This window comes from Pseudorca crassidens, chromosome 9, assembly GCF_039906515.1.
Source record: "Pseudorca crassidens isolate mPseCra1 chromosome 9, mPseCra1.hap1, whole genome shotgun sequence".
Classification (NCBI taxonomy): Eukaryota; Metazoa; Chordata; class Mammalia; order Artiodactyla; family Delphinidae; genus Pseudorca; species Pseudorca crassidens.
In genome coordinates, this window is record NC_090304.1 from 6,717,808 (window position 1) to 6,741,071 (window position 23,264).

Consider the following 23,264-nt stretch of genomic DNA (forward strand, 5'->3'; position numbering starts at 1 on the left):
GAGGAGAAGCAATGATACCCCAGTTGGGAAAACGAGCACCTCTAGCATCCAGATCTTGGTTTCTAAATACCATTCTCCACTACAAGGAACCAGGGCTCTTTGGAGGATCAGTTCATTCTGAGGCTGGGTCAGGGAAAGTACACGATGAGCCTGTAATGTTTTGTACCAGAAAGTAAAGAAGCACGTAAAGAACGATGAGGCATATAAAAAAGGATACAGGAATCAGCTTGAAGGGGCTCTTACTGGCCAAATTCGAGAAAATTTGAGCATCAGAATAAATAATGATAGTAGCAGACTAAACCCCACTGAATTAAACAGGAATCCACAGACCCATAACTGATACAAAGAAATGAATCAATCAGTAAGTGGGGAAGAAGGGAAAGCTGTATCTTACAGCAGACGGCCAACTAATAAATAGAGCAGGAATGGTGGGATTGGAAATTCACTGTCTGGCAAACGTCCAAGTAATGACTGATTCCGGTAAGAATCATTAATAGAGGCTAAAACTACTTGGTGAAGATATGAGGGGATAAGAAACTGTTATATAGTCTCAAAATATCTCCTCCCTATAAAATGGTTTTTTTTCCATTGGTAAGAACAAAATATGTATTACTTAACTTTATACTGGAAATCCTGGCACACACCATCTTAAATTAACCAAGCGATAAGAGTTAGCCTCACCAGTAACGGAACAAATCAACACAGAGTGCTGCCTGCATGATTGCTTGCAATAATTCTGCCAAAAACGCAGAAACTGAATGTACATCTTCAGAAAACATCAGACAAATCTGAACTGAGGCACATTCAATAAAGAGCCTGTACTCTTAAAAAATGTCAAGGGCATGAAAGACAAAGAAAATCCAAGGGACTGCAGGTCGAGGGAGACTAAGGAGACAAGAGCTAAGTGCAGCCCTTAATCCCAGATGAAACCCTGGGCCTGCAGAGGACATCCCTGAGTCGCTTGGCATGACCTGGGTGGGGACTGCGGGTTAGATGGCAACCCTGTGTCGGTGCTACTGTCCTGATCTTCATGGTAGACACAGTACGTATTAACTATGTGTGATGGGGCACCAGCTTACTTTCGGTGGTTCAGAAAAGAAAACAACATGCATAACGCATATGTAGGAGAGAATAATAAGGCAGATGTGTTAACACTGAAGAATCTGGGTGAAGGGTAGATGGGAATTCTTTATACTATTCTTACAACTTTTCTCTAAGTTTGACATTTTTTTAAAGGTTCAAGAAAAAACTTTTCATGAGGGAGAAAGTTCTCGATAAAAAGAAGTGCATCCTGAATTTCCAATAAAAGAATTAATTTGTAACACAGAATAAAACACCCAAACAGCAGGCTGGGAAAATCACTGGCTGGGCCGTTGTCTCTCGTAGGCTCCGAAAGGCTGACTGTCCAGAGGCCGCCCTCTCTCACCTCTGCCATGTTGATGAGCCCCACGGCCAGGGTCTTATAGCCCAGGATGGTCCGGTTCTTGTAACGCTTTCTCCTCTGCAACATGATCTGCAGCTTGTTGGCATCTCGCTTCAGGAAATGAGGGTACTGCCGAGCACAAAACAGAGCCGAGCACAGTTAATCAGCAACTGGGTCCTCGGTGGGTCTTGGTGCTGCGAGAGGATGTGCCACCTTCCTGTGCTTCACTGGCTCCCAGCTGCACAAGGGGGTGATAGGGGCGAGGGGAGCGCCTGGTTTCCACTCTGCAGCGGGGTGGTCCACATACGCTCAGAAAACAGCCTCCTCCCTTGCCAGGTAATCAGCTGTCCGTGCACTGCAACCTGGGGTACTGGCGTTAGGCGGAGAGACAGACATACTGGGACAGATGAGGAGGAGAAGGGAAGGGATGGAGGTTGCAGTATGCAGGCAAAACAAGACTGAAGCATCCGCCTCTGCTGGGGGGCATGGCGTGGATTACTAAGGAGAGGAGACGGGGCGAGTGTGGTGGGATGGTGGGGTTAACAGCTCTGTCTGAGGAAAAGGGGAAGGAGAATGAGAGGCAAAGCATTACATACAGGATGGATAAACAAGGTCCCACCGTAGAGCACAGGGGACTATATTCAGTAGCCTGTGATTATCCATGATGGAAAAGAATATGAAAAAGAATGTATACACACACACACACATATATATATGTATAACTGAATCACTTTGCTGTACAGGAGAAATTAACACATTTTATTTTATTTTTTAGTGCTTTTCATTCATTTATTTACTTCACATCTTTATTGGAGTATAAATGCTTTACAATGTTGTGTTAGTTTCTGCTGTACAACAAAGTGAATCAGCTATACGTATACATACATCCCCATATCCCCTCCCTCTTGAGCCTCCCTCCCACCCTCCCTATCCCACCCCTCTAGGTCATCACAAAGCACAGAGCTGATCTCCTTGTGCTATGCAGCAGCTTAACACAACATTTTAAATCAACTGTACTGCAATTAAAAAAAAAAAAAAAGAACGATTTGTGGTGTACTTTTCAGCAGCCCATCTGGGTCTCGGCGCCCTTGCTGTGGCTGTCTGGGTGATTGCTCTGGTCCTCCAGGCCAGCCACAGAAGCTCAAGGTGACTTTAAATCATTGGGCTATGGCTGTTTTCGGATAAAACAGTCTCCAGATTAGAGGACTGTTCGGGATTGGGCTGGACATGGCATATTAATGATCTAAGACTGAGCAGGCTCTCACCTGGAGGGAGAAGGTTAACTGGAGCTCTGTTTCCACCAATCCACTGGCTGGAAGGATGATCTCGTTGGAGCGAAGAATCCTTTTTGAACCCTGAAACCAAGAAAATATAGGTCAAAGCTGTATCACCAAAAATCAGACCAAAAGAAATACTGTTTGCAAACAACATCTAAACTCTATAAAGATTCTTACCAGTTCAAGTATTCCACCCGTCTTTTTGTTGTACTTGATCACAATCAAGCCACTACCATAGATGTGGTTTTACATGTATTATGCTGTCCGTTTGCAAAGGGTTTTCACATGAAAATGGTTTGTTATTGCATCTGAGTTCCCCTCTCCCACCGCTGCTGAGGGAGAGGCAGTGGTGTCGCACCCCAAGCCGTGGCAGTTCTCCCCATGGCACCTCGGCCGCCCTCCTCCCGTCTAACTGACACTTCGGCCACACTGTCCTGTCTCTGGGCATTTCCACATGCTGTTTTCTCTTCTTGGATATTCCTTCATGCTTCTGTACACAGCTAACCAACTCACCTTCCCAGTCTCAGCTTTGATATAATTTTTTTCCAGGAACTCTTCCTTTTAGTGCAGCTCCCCCCGCCCCCGCTCCTCCTGCCGTGCCCCCCAGCACCCCCGCTCCACCACACCTAACGCTGGGTTAAACACCATAGTGTTTTTAGCTCTTAAAAATAAAGTTGGGCTAAACTGTTCCTCAATGTAAAAAGAGATCAGCAGGAGAGCCTGAGGAATGCCAGTATATTTATAAAAATTACTTTAGGGCTTCCCCGGTGGCGCAGTGGTTGAGAGTCCGCCTGCCGATGCAGGGGACACGGGTTCGTGCCCCAGTCCGGGAGGATCCCACATGCCACGGAGCGGCTGGGCCCGTGAGCCATGGCTGCTGGGCCTGCGTCCGGAGCCTGTGCTCTGCAACGAGAGGGGCCACGACAGTGAGAGGCCCGCGTACCGCAAAAAAAAAAAAAGAAAAAATTACTTAAAAAACCATTGAGTTTAATTTAACACAGTGAAGTGCCCCTATCTCCAGTATACAGATCGATGAGTTAGTAAATGTATATACCCGTGTAACCCACATCTCTATCAAGATGTAGAGCATTGTTACTACTCTGGAAAAATCCCTTGTGATGCCTCCCAGTCAATCCTGCGCTCCTGTCTCAGAGGAAAGCACTGTTCTGAGTTCTTTCACCATAGGTCAGTTTTTCCTGTTCTAAAATTCCATATAAATGGAATCATACAGTGTGTACTATTCTGGTCGGGCTTCTTTTGCCCAACATTTACAATGTGTCTGAGGTTCATACAGGCTGTTGAGTGTATCGAAAGCTTGTTCCTTTTTACTGCTGAGCAGAATTCTGTCCCATGAACGTACACATGTGATTTCTGTTCTCCTGTCACTGAACACTTCACATTTGGGGTGTTTCTAGTTTGGGACCATTATGGTTAAAGCTGCCATTCTTGTACAAGTCATCCACACAAGTGGATGTGTCTTCTTTTTCTTGGGCCGACACCTAGGAGAGGAATGGCTGGGACTTAGGGCAGACACATATGTAGCTTCGTGAGAAACCGCCAGACTGATTTCCAAAGTGTTAGTACCACTTTCCACCTGCAGCTGCATCCGGCGTGGTCTGTCCTGGACCCGTGGATTCTACTGGCCACGTGCAGAGAGGTCCATCACTGTGGCTGCAATTTGCATCTCCCTGAGGACTCAGCCCACGCAGCACCTTCTCAGCTGTTTATTGGTCCGCTGTAAATCTCCATTTATGACGTGACTGATCAAACTTCTTTGTTTTGTTTACCTTGTTATTCGGGCGTAAGTTTTTTATTTATATAAGAAATTGTCAGGTATATGCACCATAAATATTTTCTTGCCTATTCATTTTCTTAATAGTATCTTTTGATGAAGTATTTAATTTTGATCTGGTCAACTTTATTATTATTTTTTTCCTTTATGGTTAGTGCATTCTGGGTCCTAGCTAAGAAACCTTTGCCTACTCCAAGTAATGAAGTTATTCTGCTGTATTAGAGTAGATATTCCACTCTGTTTTCCTTTAGGAATGAAAAAATTTAGTTTTAACCTTTAGGTTTCTTATCCATTTCTAATTTTTGCTTTTATAAAATACAGATTTTGTATAATGCAGGAAGGAAAATCTCCTAAATGTAGTATTTCACAATGCTTTTAAAATTAGAATAGCATTACATTATGCCAATTAAAAATAATAAAGGACGCTCTGCCTCATGCGTTAGATAATGCTTTCTGTAACCTCTATGACAAACAAGAGTCTTGGCAAAGTTTTCACCTGAATTTATATAGGTAGGCTCTTAGGATTTAAGAAGTCTCTGGACAATGAATCTCAGAAATGCTGAGAATCCAAAATGTGGTTGATATATAGCAGTGGTTTTCAACTAGGGGTAGGAGACATTTGGCAAAATTTAGAGACATTTTTGATTGTTACAGCTGGGGTATGTGCGTGCGTGCGTGCGTGATATTTCTAGAGCGTAGAGGCCAGGGCTGCTGCCGACCAGTCTACGAGGTACAGCACAGCCCCACAACACTGCTGAGAAACCCTGCACAGCTGAAACCTGCTCCGTCCTGAAGACACTGCTTCCTGGGCTGACTGCTGGGCTTGGGGGTGGGGCAGGGTCCTCCTTGTTCCTTGTCAGCAGCTCCAGAACATCCTCCCTTCCACCTCCCCAAACTCCTGCTTTGAGTGGATGCCCCTACTCTAGCCTCTCTTCCTGGCTGTGGCTCTTGTCTGTACCTGCCAGCATCCCTGCTCATTTCTTGACTTTAGCTCCTCACGCACTGTTCTTTTCCCAGCACTACTCCCGCCGTAACTCTTCATGATTTCTTTTTTTTTTTTTAACGATAATATAACTTACTGATGAAAGCATCCTTGTCTAAATGTCTTTATTTTTTGGCTGCATTGGGTCTTCGTTGCTGCGCACGGGCTTTCTCTAGTTGTGGTGAGCGGGGGCTACTCTTCGTTGCGGTGCGCGGGCTTCTCATTGCGGTGGCTTCTCTTGTTGCAAAGCACGGGCTCTAGGCACGTAGGCTTCAGTAGTTGTGGTACGTGGGCTCAGCAGTTGTGGCTCGCGGGCTCTAGAGTGCAGGCTCAGTAGTTGTGGCACACGGGCTTAGTTGCTGCATGGCATGGGGGCTCTTCCCGGACCAGGGCTCGAACCCGTGTCCCCTGCATTGGCAGGTGGATTCTTAACCACTGTGCCACCAGGGAAGTCCCTCTTCGTGATTTCGACATGTGCGCTTTCCAATGTCCTGGCCCCTAAACCCCGTGGTTTCCCTCTCCCAGTGGTCTCGTCCTCACCCTTGTCTGAGCCCCTCCACCCACATGGTCACACTCTGGGCCTTATGGTTACCGATAATGACGGCCAAAGCCTCATCTCAGCGTCATGCACCCCACTCTCTGATCTCCACTTCCCAACTTTCCAGCTCACTCTCGCTTGTTTGTCAACAACAATAATCCCTTGAACCCCCCAGGCCTACGATCCACTGATCCCCCCACCATGTTTCACTCCTCCTCATGCCCGCTGTCCCCTCTTTCCTCCTCACTCAGCTTAAATGCCCCCGTCAGTCTGGACGAGCGGTCCCTGCACACGCCCTAGCGCCTCTGCCCGCTGCTGTTCTCTGCGCTCACTTGGTACATTACAACCCTGTACAAATCCAGCTGCCCCAGCTGAACATGCCTGTAGAGAATCATACAATCAGCTAACTGTTCTGACTTTGTTTTTTTTTTTTTGCGGTACGCGGGCCTCTCACTGTTGTGGCTTCTCCCGTTGCAGAGCACAGGCTCCGGACGCGCAGGCTCAGCGGCCATGGCTCACGGGCCCAGCCGCTCCGCAGCATGTGGGATCTTCCTGGACCGGGGCACGAACCCGTGTCGCCTGCATCGGCAGGCGGACTCTCAACCACTGCGCCACCAGGGAAGCCCTAACTGTTCTGACTTTGACTTCATGACCCCAAACGTGACGTGGGCCTGCAGAGCTGCCTGGCGATCACTGCATTTTCCCCAGTCCGGGCACTTGCCCCTTCACTCCACGAGATGACCTCCCATTCTTCTTCACACCCCAACGCCTCCTCACCCCTTCCCTCATTCTAAGCGAATAACCTTGATTCCTACCTTGCCGAGAAAATGGAAGCAATAGGAAAAGAACGCCCACCACACTTAGCTCCTTGCCCAGTCCGTATGCCCACAGGTTCCTCCCCTCCGGTTACACGGACGGGCTCCCGGCCCCCACCCGATGTCAGCCGCTCCATCCCTCCATCCCTGCTCACGGACTCAGGGAGGCTCTTCTAACCATTCTCCCCTCTCCTATACAATCAACTTCCGTCTCTCTTCTGGATCATTTCCATTAGCAAACAGGCTAATGTTTTTTCTCTCATTAAAAAAAATATCCGCTCTTGTCTCCCTACGTGCCCTGCAGGCTGCCACCCCACATCTTACCTCCCCTTTATAGCAAACTCCTCAAGAGCTGTCTACATTTTTTTTTTTTTTGTGGTACGTGGGCCTCTCACTGTTGTGGCCTCTCCCGTTGCGGAGCACCGGCTCCGGACGCGCAGGCTCAGCGGCCATGGCTCACGGGCCCAGCCGCTCTGTGGCATGTGGGATCTTCCCGGACCGGGGCAAGAACCCGCGTCCCCTGCATCGGCAGGAGACTCTCAACCGCTGCGCCACCAGGGAAGCCCGAGCTGTCTACTTTGCTCTTGAAGACTTCTCTCATTGTCTCGTAACTCCGCCACGACTGCCATTGGCAGGGTCTCCGATAACCTCCATGAGGAGGACTCCTCTTCATTCGCCTCCAGCAACTCTCCCTTCATGTGGCCTCCTGGACACTCACTCTCCTGGATTTCCTCTCACCCTCAGCTGCTCTTTCCTGGTCTCCGTGTCAGGTCCTTCCTCTCCTCCCTGACATCCTAGTCTTGGGGAGCCTGTGGCCTCCATCCTTAGACCTGTTCTCTTCTCTGTAACGGCTTCCTCCACTCCTGGGCAGCTCATCCACCTTATGGTGTCAGATACGCTGATGATTCCCCAAACTGTTGCCCTCCCCCAGACCTGTCTCCTGAACTCCGAACTCACATATTCAGCTGTCTATTCACCGCCTCCCCTCTCATGTGTAACAGCCACCTCAAACACCATGTGACAGGCTGAATTTTGGATCCTTCCCCCCAAACCTGCCTTCCCCAGTCTTCCCCATCTCACTTAATGGCGTTTCCGCCCTTCTAGTCCCTGAGGCCGAAGCTCTGGTGCCGCCCTCATCTCCTGCCAGAATCACTGTCAGAGCCCCTTGGCTGGTCTTCTTGATTCCTCTTTCCCACCTACAGTCTGTCTTCCATAGCCAGAACGACCCCATCACCTCCCTGTTCAAAACCCTCCACTTCACACAGAACGAAAGCCAGAGACCTTGCCATAACTGCGCACACCCTTCCCCCTACCTCTCTGACCTCATCTCCTCCTCTCACTCCCCTCCAGCCTCACTGCCGCCCCACCCCGTCTCCGCCCTGCCAGATGTAAGCCTGCCAGCACGTTCCTGCCTCAGGGCCTTGCCTTGGCTTCTCCCTCAGCCTGCAGAGTTCTTCCTCCCGATATTTGCACAGCTTCCTCCCTCACCTCCTTCAAAGTCTTTGCATGAAAGTCATCTTCTCAGTGAAGCCACCCCTGACCACCACATACGATTTGTAACTTCCTCCACCCCAGGGCATGGCATGCTCCATCCTCTTCACCGTATTTTATTTATTTGACATCCCCCGCCCCCCCACCCCCGCCACCTCCCCCCCCACCCCGGGACATATCACCTTCCAACAGCAGCGGCCCTCACTATTTGAACTCTCACTATCCAAATATATGCTATAAATACCTGTAAACATTTCTATCCCAAACGCATTATCTGAATTGCAAACTTGTGAACATGAACTTGTGCATGCGGGGAACAGGATGTAGCTGCGGTGCAGCCACAGGACCATGGCCAGCTCACGCGCTTCCGAAGCATGGCACAGTATTGTTCTCATCTTTGCCAACCTTCTCCAAAGATTTAGCCCTTCACGGGTCCCAGTATTTGCTTCTTCCAGGTGCCAGGCACTACCAACTTGAGTCCAATTTCAAAACTATCTGTTTTTAAAATAATTAATTAATTAATGTTTATTGTCTCTTTCCTTCCACTACAATGATTAATCTTAAACTTTTCAGTCTCAGGATCTTTTTACACTCTTAAAAATTACTGAGGACCCCAAATAGCTTTTGTTTATGTACATGCATCTTTCAATGTTTACCACACTAGGAATTAAAACTGAGATATTGGGCTTCCCTGGTGGCGCAGTGGTTGAGAGTCTGCCTGCCGATGCAGGGGACACGGGTTCGTGCCCCGGTCCAGCAGGATACCACATGCTGCGGGGCGGCTGGGCCCGTGAGCCATGGCTGCTGAGCCTGCGCGTCCGGAGCCTGTGCTCCGCAACGGGGGGGGGGCCACAACAGTGAGAGGCCTGCATAACGCAAAAAACCCAAAAAACTGAGATATTAAAAATATGTATTAATTCATTTAAAAATAACTGTAATGAACCTATTATGTGTTTACATAAAAATATTTTTATGAAAAATATCTTCTCTAAAGCAAAAACAATTTATTAAGAAGAGGGCATCGTTTTTTTATGTATATAACAGCTTTATTAGAATATAATTCAAATACTACACAATCTGCCCATTTAAAATGTGCAATTCAATGGCTTTTAGTATATTCAGAGTTGTGCAACCAGAAACACAATCAATTTTACAACATATTCACCACCCAAAAAAGGAACCCCAAACTCATTAGCTGTCTGTCACTCTGCCAACCTTCCCATCGCTCTACCCCTAGGCAGCCACTAATTTAACTTTCTGACTCTATGGATTTGTCTATACTGGACATTTCATAAAACGGAATCATATAACATGTGGTCTTTTGTGACTGGCTTCTTTCATTTAGTATGTTTTCAAGGTTCATCAATATTGTAGCATGAATGTACTTTATTCTTTCTTTAAAAAAAATTAATTAATTAGGTTGCATTGGGTCTTAGTTGCAGCATGTGAGCTCCTTAGTTGTGGCAGGCAGGCTTCTTAGTTGCGGCTCACGGCCTCCTTAGCTGTGGCATGAGAACTCTTAGTTGCTGCATGCATGTGGGACCTAGTTCCCGGACCAGGGATCGAACCCAGGCCCCCTGCACTGGGAGTGAGGAGTCTTAACCACTGCGCCCTCAGGGAAGTCCCTGTACTTTATTCTTTTTTATTGCCAAGTAATACTCCATTGTATGGATAGATCACATTTTATTTATTCATTCATCAATTAATGGACTTGGGTTGCTTCCACTTTTCAGCCATTATGCTGCCATGAACATTTGTGTGCAAAGTTTTGTGTGGACATGTTTTCATCTCACTTGGGTAATATTTATAGGAGTGGAACTGCTAGGTCATATGGTAACTCTGTGTTTAACCTTTTGAGGAACTGCCAGACTGTTTTCCACAGTGTCTGCACCACTGTACACACCTAACAGCTGTGTATGAGGCAGATGGTATACTTTTACACTTCTGTGAATCTCTTTGACATGTGGCTTAATAAAAGACAACCAGGTTCTCATACCTGTTTCTGTAACCAATCTGTTACAAAATATTGTTTTGGTTGAGTATATTAAAAAAATCCAGACTCAGAGAGATACGAAGTTAGAAAAAGGAAGAACATTTTAACAGCCTTTTCAAATAATGGTGGACTGTTTTTCTTTGATAGTATACCAAAACTCTACAAGTGGTAGTCTCTTAAAGGTCAGTCGCAAAGTAGAGCCTGAAACCGTATCAATAAGGTTTTATAGTCTGTTATATATTAACATCCAGTCGATTAACAGAAAAAGGATATCACTGGAAAAACTGGGAAATTTGAATAAAGTCTGTAATTTAGTTAATAGTGTTGTACCAATGATAATTTCTTAGTTTTGATAAATACCATGGTTAAGAAAGATGTTAACACTGGGAGAAGCTGCGTGAGGGGTATATGGGAACTCTATGTACTACTCCTGCACCTCTTCTGTAAATTTAAAATTATTTTTAAACAAAAAGTAAAAAATAAAATCCAATCCATTGACCTGTTTTGTTCTTTGAATGGATCTTTACGCAGCACAATTTTGTGACCTCATGCATTGGTCATTTGGAAAATACTGGTTCACTGAGTTACGCGAATCTTTCAAATGTTACTCATTACACAATATAAAAAAATCATGACAGTTACTATCACTACAGACCTTTTTAGGAAAGTCTTCAAGAACTGGGAAGCTGGGACTTCCTGCTGGCGCAGTGGTTAAGAATCCGCCTGCCAGTGCAGGGGACACGGGTTCGAGCCCTGGTCCGGGGAGATCCCACATGCCTCCAAGTAACTAAGCCCGTGCGCCACAACTACTGAGCCTGCGCTCTAGAGCCCATGAGCCACAACTACTGAGCCTGCGCTCTAGAGCCCGTGAGCCACAGCTCCTGAGCCCACGTGCCACAACTACTGAAGCCCATGTGCCTAAAGCCTGTGCTCTGCAACAAGAGAAGCCACCGCAATGAGAAGCCTGTGCACCGTAACGAAGAGTAGCCCCTGCTCGCTGCAACTAGAGAAAGCCCGCACAGCCACGAAGACCCAATGCTGCCAAAAATAAATAAATAATTAAATAAATAAACAAACAAATAAAAAGAACTGGGAAGCTGTTAAGCTTACAATGACAAAGACAAGTTTTCCAAAATTCTGGTTTTCACTTGAAAGCTCAAATGTCATTTATTATTGGCCCAAAATATTCTCAGTTGTTTCCCTCAAAGTGGGAAACTGTTCATTTTCTGAACGGGCTTACTCTGTTCATTTTCAAGAAAGTATCTTCCAAATACCTGAGTCTGAATAACCAGTTTGTCTGTAAGCCCCTCTTTCAAGTACAAATGGTGTTCCATGATAAAGCAGCTACTTCAATGCACAGCTCAGTTGTGTGAGGACTTGTCCTCGAGACAGCGGTAGCCTCCTCTGCGAAGCAGGAGCGCTGTATGCGCATTTCCGTTTCATCACACAGACTATTAAAAAGACGTGTATTCCAAGGTTGAGACAAAATAAATTAACAGTTTTTACTGCTTCTCCAAGGACATTCTTAAGCAAAACTGGCTTTTCCTCTCTTCCTTCTAGTTTGCGATGGTAGGCAATACAATGACTACTGACATCCTGATTTGCACTAAGGGCCAGCCAGCCATTTTACCAGTCATTGCTCTTGTAACTTCAATGCAAATGTCAACGTGGTGGAAAGGGCAAGTAAAGCCACAGTATTATCATGAAAACAGTTTGGATCTTACGTATCCCCTGAGACGGTCTTAGGGAGCCCAGGCTCTGCAGACCTCATTTTGAGAACTGCTGCTCTATCAGCACGTAAAGGGCCTTAAAGGCAGGGGTCTGGGTGTGTTTTGTTCACTGCTGAATCCCCTGTGCCTAGAACAATACTTGGCCTATAACAGGTGCTCAATAAATATTTATTAGATAAATGTGTAAATGAATAAATAAGTGACTGGATAAAGGAATGTGATAACATCTGTAATTACTTTCAGCTGCTTGGAAGTCAAGCAATAAAAAATTTAGGATATTTGTAGCTTTGGGGTATAATTTAAAATTTTACGGAATGCTAAATATTTAATCAGGAAATAAAAGGCATTATTTCTTTTGGCAAAGGCATTTAACTGCGGGGATGCAAAAGCAGCAAGGAACTTTCAAAACTGTACCAACAGTGTTTGCATTGGAAGGCAACTGCTTTTAGCTATGCAAATAACTCCTGAAAACTGGAACACTGCCCGTGACCTAGAAACAGGTGCGAAATCGGGAAAGGAGGAAAAGAACCGCAAGTTTCCACTCGCCCATCATGGTCCCACACTTGTTTTTTCGACCCACAGTGTCTGGAAACGTTTCACAGAATCGAGAGGAATTATGCACGAAGATGAACAGGGAGTCTGAATATAAGGGACACACAGGAAATCATAAGGAGTAATTAAAGTGTTTCAAGTTTTGAGGACTAAATTAACATAATGTATTTATCTCAGAAAGAGAACTGAGGACCTCGGCGTATGGTTCACATACTGCGAAAATGCTACAGACGTGGGTTTTAGTGAAGCCAAGAAACCGCTGCACAACAAACAGGTGAGCCAGTAATCAAATGTTCTGGTTACTAGTGAGTTTCCTTACAGCCCACTATTTTTCCATGAAATAGAACTCAGTAAATACACCATTCTTAAGCTGAAGGATTCCATCGTTTAGTGGTTCCAGAGGCACTTCAGACTCTCAGTAAGCTTTAGGGATCGTCATTAAAAGGGACTGATCGGTTAAGGAAGCCCTGGTGTCGGAGTTTAACGTCTACATACGTTACTGGCTCTCTGGTTTCTAGTCCCACTTCTGCCACCTGGTATCACCTGGCAACAGGTAAATTCCTTGACCTTTCTGGAGTTCAGTTTCTCCTGAAACTGAAATTCCAAATGCTTAGAATATGAATGTTTGTGAAATACTTTGGGTCCCCTGGAGTTACGGAGGTAGTTTCAAGGAATTAAATGTGGGGATGACTCAGAAGACAAAACACCCCAGTAAATTTTAAACTGTCAAGTCTAAAATAATAACCTACAAGTTTCTTCCACCCTATAGAAAACTGCCAAAGCTGCTTCCCCAACCCATACATCTCCTTATACCCAGAAATCCCAGGAATAAGACCGAAACCTACACAAGCCACCCTAGTAACTTCTGAATTTCTAGCCACCCTAGTAACTTCTGAATTTCTAGATCCAGAAGCATGAACTTCTGGATCTTCATGCTAATCCTGTTAGACAGGCAGGGCAGGGAGAGCCACTTTTATCCTTCAGACAAAGAAACTAAGGTTTAAAGTGACTGAGTGCTTTAACTAAGATGCAGAACTGGGACCCAGTAGGTCGCAGGAGCTCAATCGTCTTCCCACTATTGCACCTGCTTTGCTGAGTGAAGGACGAGAGAGCTGGTCCCCTACCAGCATCTCTGAAGCCCCGACAGTGGGCACAAGGTTATCTAGCTTCCTTGGGTCCTGAACAAACAATCCTGTTCAACTCACCTGTAGCTTCACAGCGATGACCACTGAGTTAAGGTCTTTGTCCATTTCTTTTAGCATGACAAGTTTCTTCAGGGTCAAGCTGAACAGCCTAGAAAAATTTTGAGAAAGAAGATCGAGTCAAATGTAAGGAACTTATGAGAAAAGTGACAGACAGTCTGTTGAGGAAATGCTGCTTTACCTAAAGGAAGAATGTTAGAATGCTGTATACTGTGTCTCCCACCAGTAAAACAGCATCCCTCTTATTTAACCTTTGTATTTGGTAAGTGTCAAAAAGGTACATTATTCCATGAATGTCTGTGGATGCCCCTTTATCTCCAGCCAAAACCAAGATGTCTTTTCACTCCTAATATGTGGGAGCCGTTTCTGGGAGCGGGGAGTAGACCAGGGAGGGGCATCAGTGTTTATTTTGCTTGCCCAGTTCCAGTTCCACCTTATGTCTAAGCACACCTGAAACATTTACCGATGTAAATCTGTAGCAACAAAGAGAAAATCCACGCAAACAAAACAGAAACCATTTGGCAGGAAATGCTTTAAATGACCACAAATTCGATTTCAGCCAAACTTTGCTTCAAACATGCAGAAAATCTTCAGTGCCACAATGAGGAAGTTCCCCTTAATTAAAAGCAATGGGACTGTCCCTCACTCTGGAGTCTTGGCATCTCTAATGTGACTCGACCTTGGCCTCCCAAGGCAGGGCTACCCTGGGCTTCTAGCAGGAGCTGGGAGGGAAACTGCAGATGCTGCCTTTCTGCTTCTGGTTTGAGTGGTTCAAGTCCTTAAAACATCCTTCTCCCTGGTGAGGTTCTGGAGGATGGTTATAGGTGGGACGCTGCCGACCCGAGTCAGGTCCTGAGACCCCGACTTGGCCTGGGGCTCATTTTCCCCGTTTCCCATCGGTCTCACCTCTGGGCCTCCTCCTTACTCTCTAAGCTCCAGTCGCCCCGAATTCATTTCTGCTCCTCGCGTGCCCACTCTCTCACCTCTGGGCCTCCTTCCAAAGGGCAGGGCCCAGTACAGCTGCTCGGCAAATATTTGTTAATGAAGTTTAACACTTTCTTAAAACGGCCTCCAGCTAAAACCAGGTGAACAAGAATACATGTTGAAGAAATTCATGTAATTCATGAAAAAAGGGGGACAAATCCAGATCCACAGAACTGAATTCTAATTTTGAATTCACCCTCACCCCAAACACTTGCTAAGATCTGCTGACACGAAGCAAATAAGACTCTTTCTTTCCTTTTGCTTTAAGTCACAATCAAAATCAACTAAAAGAGAGCCTATCAAGTCTTTTCATATACATTATTTCATCCAGACCTCAAAAACATGACTGTGTGTGTGTGTGTGTGTGTGTGTGTGTGTAGGGGGCGGGGTGGGGTGGGGCAGGGGTCACTGCTCTACCCGTATAACAGAAGAGGAAATAGATTCTTTTTTTTTTAATTTTATTTATTTTTGCCTGCGTTGGGTTTTCGTTGCTGCACGTGGACTTTTCTCTAGTTGTGGTGAGCGGGGGGCTACTCTTCGTTGTGGTGTGTGGGCTTCTCATTGCGGTGGCTTCTCTAGTTGCGGAGCATGGGCTCTAGGCGCACGGGCTTCAGTAGTTGCCGCACACGGGCTCAGTAGTTGTGGCACATGGGCTTAGTTGCTCCACAGCATGTAGGAGCTTCCCAGACCAGGGATCGAACCCGTGTCCCCTGCACTGGCAGGCGGACTCTTAACCACTGCGCCACCAGGTTAGTCCTGGGAAACAGATTCTAAACAGAGTAGTGACTCAGCTAAATTCCCACAGCTAGTAAGTGACAGAGCTAGATTCTAACTCCAATCTCCCTGTGGTAGGCAAATAATATCTCCTAATCCTCAGAACCTGTAAACTTTTTACAGGGCCAAAGGGACTCCGCAGATGTGATTAAATTAAGGTGGAGAGATGATCCTGGATTATCTGGATGGGTCCACTAAAATCACAAGTCTTTATAAGAGGGAGGCAGGAGGGCCCAAGTCAGAGAGTGAGATGTGACCACGGAAGCAGAAGTCGGAGTGATGTGTGGCTGGCTCTGAAGATGGAAGAACCCCAGGGTCAGGGGCCAAGGAATACAAGCAGCCTCTAGAAGCTGGAAAAGGCAAGAAAACCGACGCTCCCTGGAGCCTCCAGAAGAAATGCAGCCTTGCCACCGCCTTGATTTTGGCCCAGTGAAACCCATTTTGGACTTCTGATCTCCAGAATTGTGAAAATAAACGTGTGTTTTGTTTTAAGCCACTAAGTCCATGGTCATTTGTTACAGCAGCTGTAGGAGCTAATACGCTTCTCCTCTTAAGACCTGAGGCCTCCACTACACAGCTGCCTCCTCAGCCAATGACTGGAGCTCCCACACCTGTGCTCCTAAAACACGCTCAGGTCTGTTAAACTGGAGTCACCACGGTTCATGCTCGCCGCCCCCTCTCCCCTGCCCATCAACAGCTACCCACAGCATCACTTGTTTCTCCTTTCCCTTCAGAGTAGAAACGTGCTGGCCCAAAAGGAACTCTGGTTCTGCCAACACCCAAGGGATTATTACATTTCACATAGTTGACTACTAAGAAATGTTACTAACTACACTGTTCAGCTGATTTTCAAGCCTTGTTGGAGAGGAAAGGGAAGGAACACAACTGGGATGAGCAAATGGAAAAGAATGGATATGCCCAATTTTGTTCCTCATCTAAGGCTGCCGATTACAAATGCTTCTGATAAGTTGGGTTTTCGTTTGTTTCCAAAGCACCTACAGACGGATGCGCTGGTGCTGAATAAACTCACTGCAAGAAAAAAAGAGTCACAGGAATAAACTGGGAACACGCGTGTTTCTTCCCCTCTGCTTGTGATCCTTCACCCTCTCACACATTCCACATGTTGAGAGAGCATCTCCTGTACGCCAGGCACTGGGTTAGCGGGAGTTTAGAGGACATGGTCCACAGCCTCATGGAGATTACACAGTCTGGTGGGGAAGACAAGCAACGACTTACACGACACTTCTTGTCCTCAGCTCTTCTATGCCCCATGAGGCTCTGGACCATCTTTCCTCTTACATAACATATAAAATATTGTAATAGGTAATATGGTGGAATTTTGTTAGGAGGGAAAAACACATCATATACCAATAAATATTTGGTGAATAAATAAACAAACCTTTAGGCCACAGCACCTTATGTCAAGAAGAAAGCCAACAATGATCTAGTACCTTAGGTAACAAAATAATAACAAGACTGGATGTGTTTAGTGTTTGCTCAGAAACTAGACATGCCACATTGATTTCCATACTATTGGCAATCAGTTCAACAGGTCTTTTTGTTTGTTTTTAATGGTATCACTCAAGGGGATGTGGGGACTTAAATGTATTCTGGTTCTTCAAAGCATAAGAAAATGTGACTCATTAAGCATCTACCATGTACCAGTTGCTTGAGATACATTTCACTATTTCATGTAAGTCTTACAATAATTCTAAGAAGTGGGGTACTCTACCTAGCTTACAGATAAGGATGTTGAGAAGGATTAAGAAACTTGCCCAAGGTCACACAAGAAAGTGGTTGAGCCAAGATGCAAACTTAGGTTTATCTTAGGTCAGAACCCAATTAAAATTAGTACAGGGGCACTTATTTGAAGGTAAGAAGAAATTACTTTAATTACAAGTAAATATTTCCAACAGATATCTTAATACAACAGAAAAACTCTGAGTAAATAAGACACATTTCTCCTTAAACCCACACTCACACAATACTGATTGAAACAGTCCCAGATATAGTTCTGAGGATGACTGAGTCTGGCAAGATGTTCCGACGGAGGTGTCTCAACAAGTAAGAGGCTGATTAGATGCTGATCCTAGGGTTTTTTGTTACTATATGTTTTATCGGTTGGGCACTTCATATGCAGTAAAAATACAGTACCCAAGGCCTGAAAGAAGAGTCCTTCCCTGACCATACTCCAGCTTTAACCAGTTTTTCTACAGCAGAAAATAACTTTACACTAAAATCATAAAGACTGGTAATTCCAAGTGCTAGTGAAGATGTGGACTAACCAGAAGCCCCATACGTGGCTGGTAAGAGTGCAACGTCAGACAGGTATCTGAGAAACAACCCGGTAGCTTATTAGTAGATATTAAATACATGCCTATTCCTCTGCCCAGGTCCCAAGAGAAGCCGAGAAAAACGAGGGCACAGGCCACACAAAGACAGAATGTTCAGAGCAGCCCTAAACTGGAAACAGCCTAAGTGTCCACTAACAGGATGGACCAACGAATTGTGGCATACAAAGACGACAAGCTACTGATGCATGGGACAACATGGACAAACTTCAGAAACACTGTGCTAAGCTAAAAAAGGCAGACACAAAAGACTATATGATTCCACTCATACGAAGTTCAAGGATAGGTAAGACCAATGCATGGCGATAGGAGCCAGTTCAGTAACTGAGGCAGGTGGAGACATTGACTGGAAAGGGTCATAAGGGAACCCTTTGGGGGTGACTGAGACACCCACGACGGTGGCCACGTGGATATTCACACCTGCAAAAATCCACAGAGCTGCTTTATGTTCAAGGCCCAGGCACCACACTGTACACAAACTACACATCAAAAAAAAGACTTTTAAGACCAGAATGAAGGCTTTAGAGTCAGACATAACCTGGTCTGAATTACAGTTCTGTCATATTACTCTGTCAGTCATCCATCAGCCTATGCTGAGCTAGTCACTGTTCCAGTCACTTGTGATGCGTCAGTAAACAAAACAGACAAAATTCTTGTCATGGAATTTATATTCTAGAGGAAAAAACTGTCAATAACAATAAACATAATTATTAAATAAATTACATAGTATGTTAGATTGTGTTAAAATAGAGCTAGGTGAGGGGGATTGTGAGTGTGAGGCAGAGGAGGGCAGGGAGCGTTGTAATTCTAAGTAAGGTGGTCAGGGTAGGCCTCACTGAGAAGTTCTAGATTAAGGGAAAGAAGTGCAAAGGAGCACACCTGGTCTGTTTGAGAAATATTAAGGCCAGTGGAGCTGAAGCAGAGGGAACAAGGGTGACAGTGGTAAGGGACAAGGTCAAACACATGCATTGTGGGTAGTGGAGCCATACCAGCTATGCAAAGCTTTGTAAACCACAGTAAGGATCTGGTTCTTACTCTGCAAGACATGGGGAGCCACTGGCTTCAAGTGAGAGAGACATGACCTGTTTTACATTTTAATAGGATTCTTTTAGCTGTTCTATTAGGACAGAATGGAGGGAAGCCAAGGGAAAAGGGGAAAAGGTTGAGAGTTTAAAAGCCACTGCAGTAGTGCAAGCAACAGACGGCAGAGGTTTGGAGGGTGGGGGCAGTGGGGGCGGTGAAAAGTGGTTTGAATTCTGGATATATTGTTGAAAATACAGGCTTTGGGGCCTGAACATCTGGAAAGATGGGGTTATCATTAACTGAGATGGGGAAAGCTCTGGGCAAGGCTGGTTTTGGGAGTTTAAGATTGAGAGTTCAATTTTGGACGTTTTAAATTTGAGATGTCTAGTAGAGATGTTGAGCAGAGAGTTAAGGTACACAAGTCTGCCTGTGGGCTGGGAACATCAAGACGGAAGTGCGGCATCAAGATGGAATTTAAAATCATGAGGATGAGTGAGTATACAGAGAAGAGGACCAGGACTGAGCCCAAGAATATTTCAACATTAAGACAGAGAGATGAAGAGGATGAACTAGCAAAGGATATGAAGAAGAATTAACCAGTGAAGCAGGGGGAATATCAAATGAACACGATATTCTAGAAGCCAAGAGGGAATGGTCAGCTGTATCACTTGCTGCTGATGGGTCAAGAGGGGCACTGAAAACTGATCACTGAATTTAGCGATATGGAAGCCACTGAGGACCTCAACAAGGGCGGTTTCACTGGAAGAGTGAAAACGAAAGCCAAACTGGAATAAATTTAAGAGAGAATGGGAGGAAAGGAACTGGGAGATAGCAAATCTGTTTCAATCTTAGCTCTATCCCCGTATCCTGACTGTAAACTTCCTGTCCAACAGAAATATAGTGCAAGCCACATTTGTAATTTAAACTTCTCCTGATAGCCATATTTTTTAAAAAGTAAAAACAAAGGTGAAATTAACTTTAGTAATATAGTTTATTTAACTCAATATATCCAAAATATTATAAACAATATATTAAAATATCAATATATGTAAAAAGAATAATATACCTCGACCAAGTAGGTTTTATCTCAGGAATGCAGGACTTCCCTGGTGGCACAGTGGTTAAGACTCCATGCTCCCAATGCAGGGGGCCTGGGTTTGATCCCTGGTCAGGGAACTAGATCCCACGTGCATGCCGCAACTAAGAGTTTGCATGCCGTAATTAAGGAGCCCACCTGCTGCAACTAAGACTCAGTGCAACCAAATAAATTAAGAAAAAAAAAGGTATCTAAGATTGGAATTTATTTTCAGATGATGTGATTATCTATATAGAAAATTTGATGTAATCTTCAAAAAATATTAGAATAATAAGTGAGTTTAGAAAAGTTGCAGGAAACAAGACCAATATAATCAATATACAAAAATCAATGGTATTTCTATATACTGGCAACAAATAATTAGAAATTGAAACTTGAAAAAATACAATTTACAACTGCATCCAAAAAAATGACATATACAGGGATAAATCTGACAAATAACATACAAGACCTACACACACTGAAAATTATACAACATTGCTGAGAGAAATTAAAGAAGACCTAAATAGAGAGACACACATTGTTTGAGTTGGATACCCAATTAAAAAAATGGAATTTCAATTCATACCTTAAGTTGTCTACAGAAATTAATTCAAAATGGACTACAAATCTAAATGTAAACATAAAATTATAAAACTTCTAAGGAAAAAAACACAGGAGAAAATATTTGGAACCTTGGGTTAGGCAAAGATTCCTTAGACATGACACCAAAGAACAATCCCTAAAAGAAAAAAAATGAGAAAACTGGACTTTGTCTAAATGAATTTGAAAGATGCTATTAAGAGAATGAAAAGACAAGCCATAGAGTGGGATAAAATACTTGCAAATCACCTATTTGATAACAGATTGGTCCAGAATATATAGAGAATTCTCAAATTTTGATGTTAGGAAAACGAACATCCCAGTGAAAAAAATGGGCAAATGTATTGATCAAACACTTCACCAAAGAAGGTATACAGAAGGCAAGACATATGAAGAGATGCTCAACCTTACCAGTCAGTAGGAAAATGCAAATTACAATCACAATGAGAGACCACTACCTTCCTGCTTGAAAATCGAAATTTAAAAGACTGGGCATTACTCACTGTTGGTGAGGACGTGGAGCAACTGAAACTCACACTGTGGACGGGAATGTAAAATGTACAGTCAGTCTGGAAAACAGTTCAGCAGTTTCTTTCTTTTTTTTTTTTTTTGCAGTACGCGGGCCTCGGCAGGCGGACTCTCAACCACTGCGCCACCAGGGAAGCCCTAGCAGTTTCTTAAAAAGTTCTACTGACACCTACCATATGATCCAGTCATTCCACTCCTGTGTATTTACCCAAGAGAAAAGGAAATATATATTCCCATACAAAGAACTGTACCTGAATGTTCACAGCAGCTTTATTTGAAATAGCCCCAAACTAGAAACCACCTAAATGTCCATCAACAGACGAATGGATAAACAAACTGGTATATCCACACAATGGAATATTACTTAACAATAAAAATGGATGAACTCCTGATGCACATGACATGAATGAACTCAGAATAATTCTGAGTGAAAGAAGCCAAAAAAGAGGTACAAAGTGTTCTAGAAAATGCAAACCTTTAGTGACAGAAGGCAGACCTGTGGTTACCTTAGGATGGGGACGGGGTGGCGGTGTACAGAAAAGCATTAACTAGCAGGCCCGAGAAAAGGCCTGCTTACAGGATGGGCCCTTGCCTGACACCTTGGATCTTGGGAGGGCTTCCAGAACTGGTCAGAGTGGCTCTCTGTGCCTGAACTGTTTTTTACAAATGATGTGGTTTATGCTGAATACATGTTGCCCTCCGTGCTAGGAAGAGGGTACCCAACTGGCCAGCCCCCAGCAAGAATCTGGGCAGTACGTCTCTAAAGAGCTTCCCTGGTAAGAACATTTCATATGCGTTGTCACAATCCAGTGCTGGAGGAATTAGGTCCTGTGTGGCTCCAATGGGGAAGGACTCTTGGAATCTTGCATCTGGTTTCCTCTAGACTTTATCCATGCACTTTCCCCCCTGACTTGGCTTTTGTATCCTGTAACTGAAATAAATCATAGCTGTGACTACAACTATATACTGAGCCCTGTGAGTTCTCCTAAGAATCATCAAACCTGGACTTCACTGGTGGCGCAGTGGTTAAGAATCCACCTGCCAATGCAGGGGATACAGGTTCAAGCCCTGGGCCGGGAAGATCTCACATGCCACGGAGCAACTAAGCTCGTGTGCCACAACTACTGAGCCTGCACCCTAGAGTCCGTGAGCCACACTACTGAAGCCCCTGTGCCTAGAGCCTATGCTCCGCAACAGCAGAAGCCACCACAATGAGAAGCCCGTGCACCGCAACGAAGAGTAGCCCCCACTTGCCGCAACTAGAGAAAGCCTGTACACAGCAACAAAGACCCAATGCAGCCAAAAAAATTAATTGATTTAAAAAAAAAGAAAAGAATCAGTGGTCTTGGGGACCCCCGACATAGAGGGGGTGGGAAGGAGCAATTACAAAGGGTACATTGGAGTGATGGATATGTTCATGATCTTCATTGTGGTGGTTTCACTGTATTTGTGTCAAAAGTTGTCAAATTATACACTTTAAATATGTGCAGTTTACTGTATATCAATTATACTTCAATAAAGCTGTTTTTAAATTTTATTTATTTATTTTTGCCTGCATTGGGCCTTCGTTGCTGCGCACGGGCTTTCCCTAGTTGCGGCGAGCGGGGGCTACTCTTCATTGTGGTGTGCGGGCTTCTCCTTGCAGTGGCTTCTCTTGTTGCAGAACACGGGCACTAGGTACGCAGGCTCAGTAGTTGTGGCACACGGGCTTAGTTGCACCGCGGCATGTGGGATCTTCCCGGACCGGGGCACGAACCTGTGTCCCCTGCATCGGCAGGTGGACTCTCAACCACTGCGCCACCAGGGAAGCCCGGCAGGAGGATTCTTAACTGCTGCACCACCAGGGAAGTCCAAAGCTGTTTTGTTTTAAAAGGAAGGTTCTACCCAGTGTGCTAGAGTCTGCTAATTGCCTACCCAACATCTATCTTCCCCTTCCTACTTAATAAAAGAGCACCAGTTTTTAGCTGAGCATGTTTCTTCCTGAAATAAAAGACCACGCTTTCCGGCTTCCTTTGCAGCTAGGTTGAGAACACGTGACTGAAATCTGGCCAATGTGTAAGTGGACGTATTAGGTAGGACATGTGGGAAGACTTTTTTTTAAGGGAGCTCACTCACGTGACAGGACCCTCTT

General features: G+C 44.9%; 1 protein-coding gene across 2 annotated transcripts in view; it reads right to left on the bottom strand.

Moving 5' to 3' along the window:
- Positions 1 to 23,264, bottom strand: part of PACS1 (phosphofurin acidic cluster sorting protein 1) — a 140,021-nt gene that overhangs the window by 24,598 nt on the left and 92,159 nt on the right. For both annotated transcript variants that reach the window (XM_067748270.1, XM_067748271.1), the window contains exons 2-4: positions 13,799 to 13,886; positions 2,689 to 2,778; positions 1,427 to 1,552 (exon numbers count right to left, since the gene is read on the bottom strand). In XM_067748270.1, the coding sequence (XP_067604371.1) occupies positions 1,427 to 1,552; positions 2,689 to 2,778; positions 13,799 to 13,886 (304 nt within the window). The remainder of the gene's footprint in view (positions 1 to 1,426; positions 1,553 to 2,688; positions 2,779 to 13,798; positions 13,887 to 23,264) is intronic.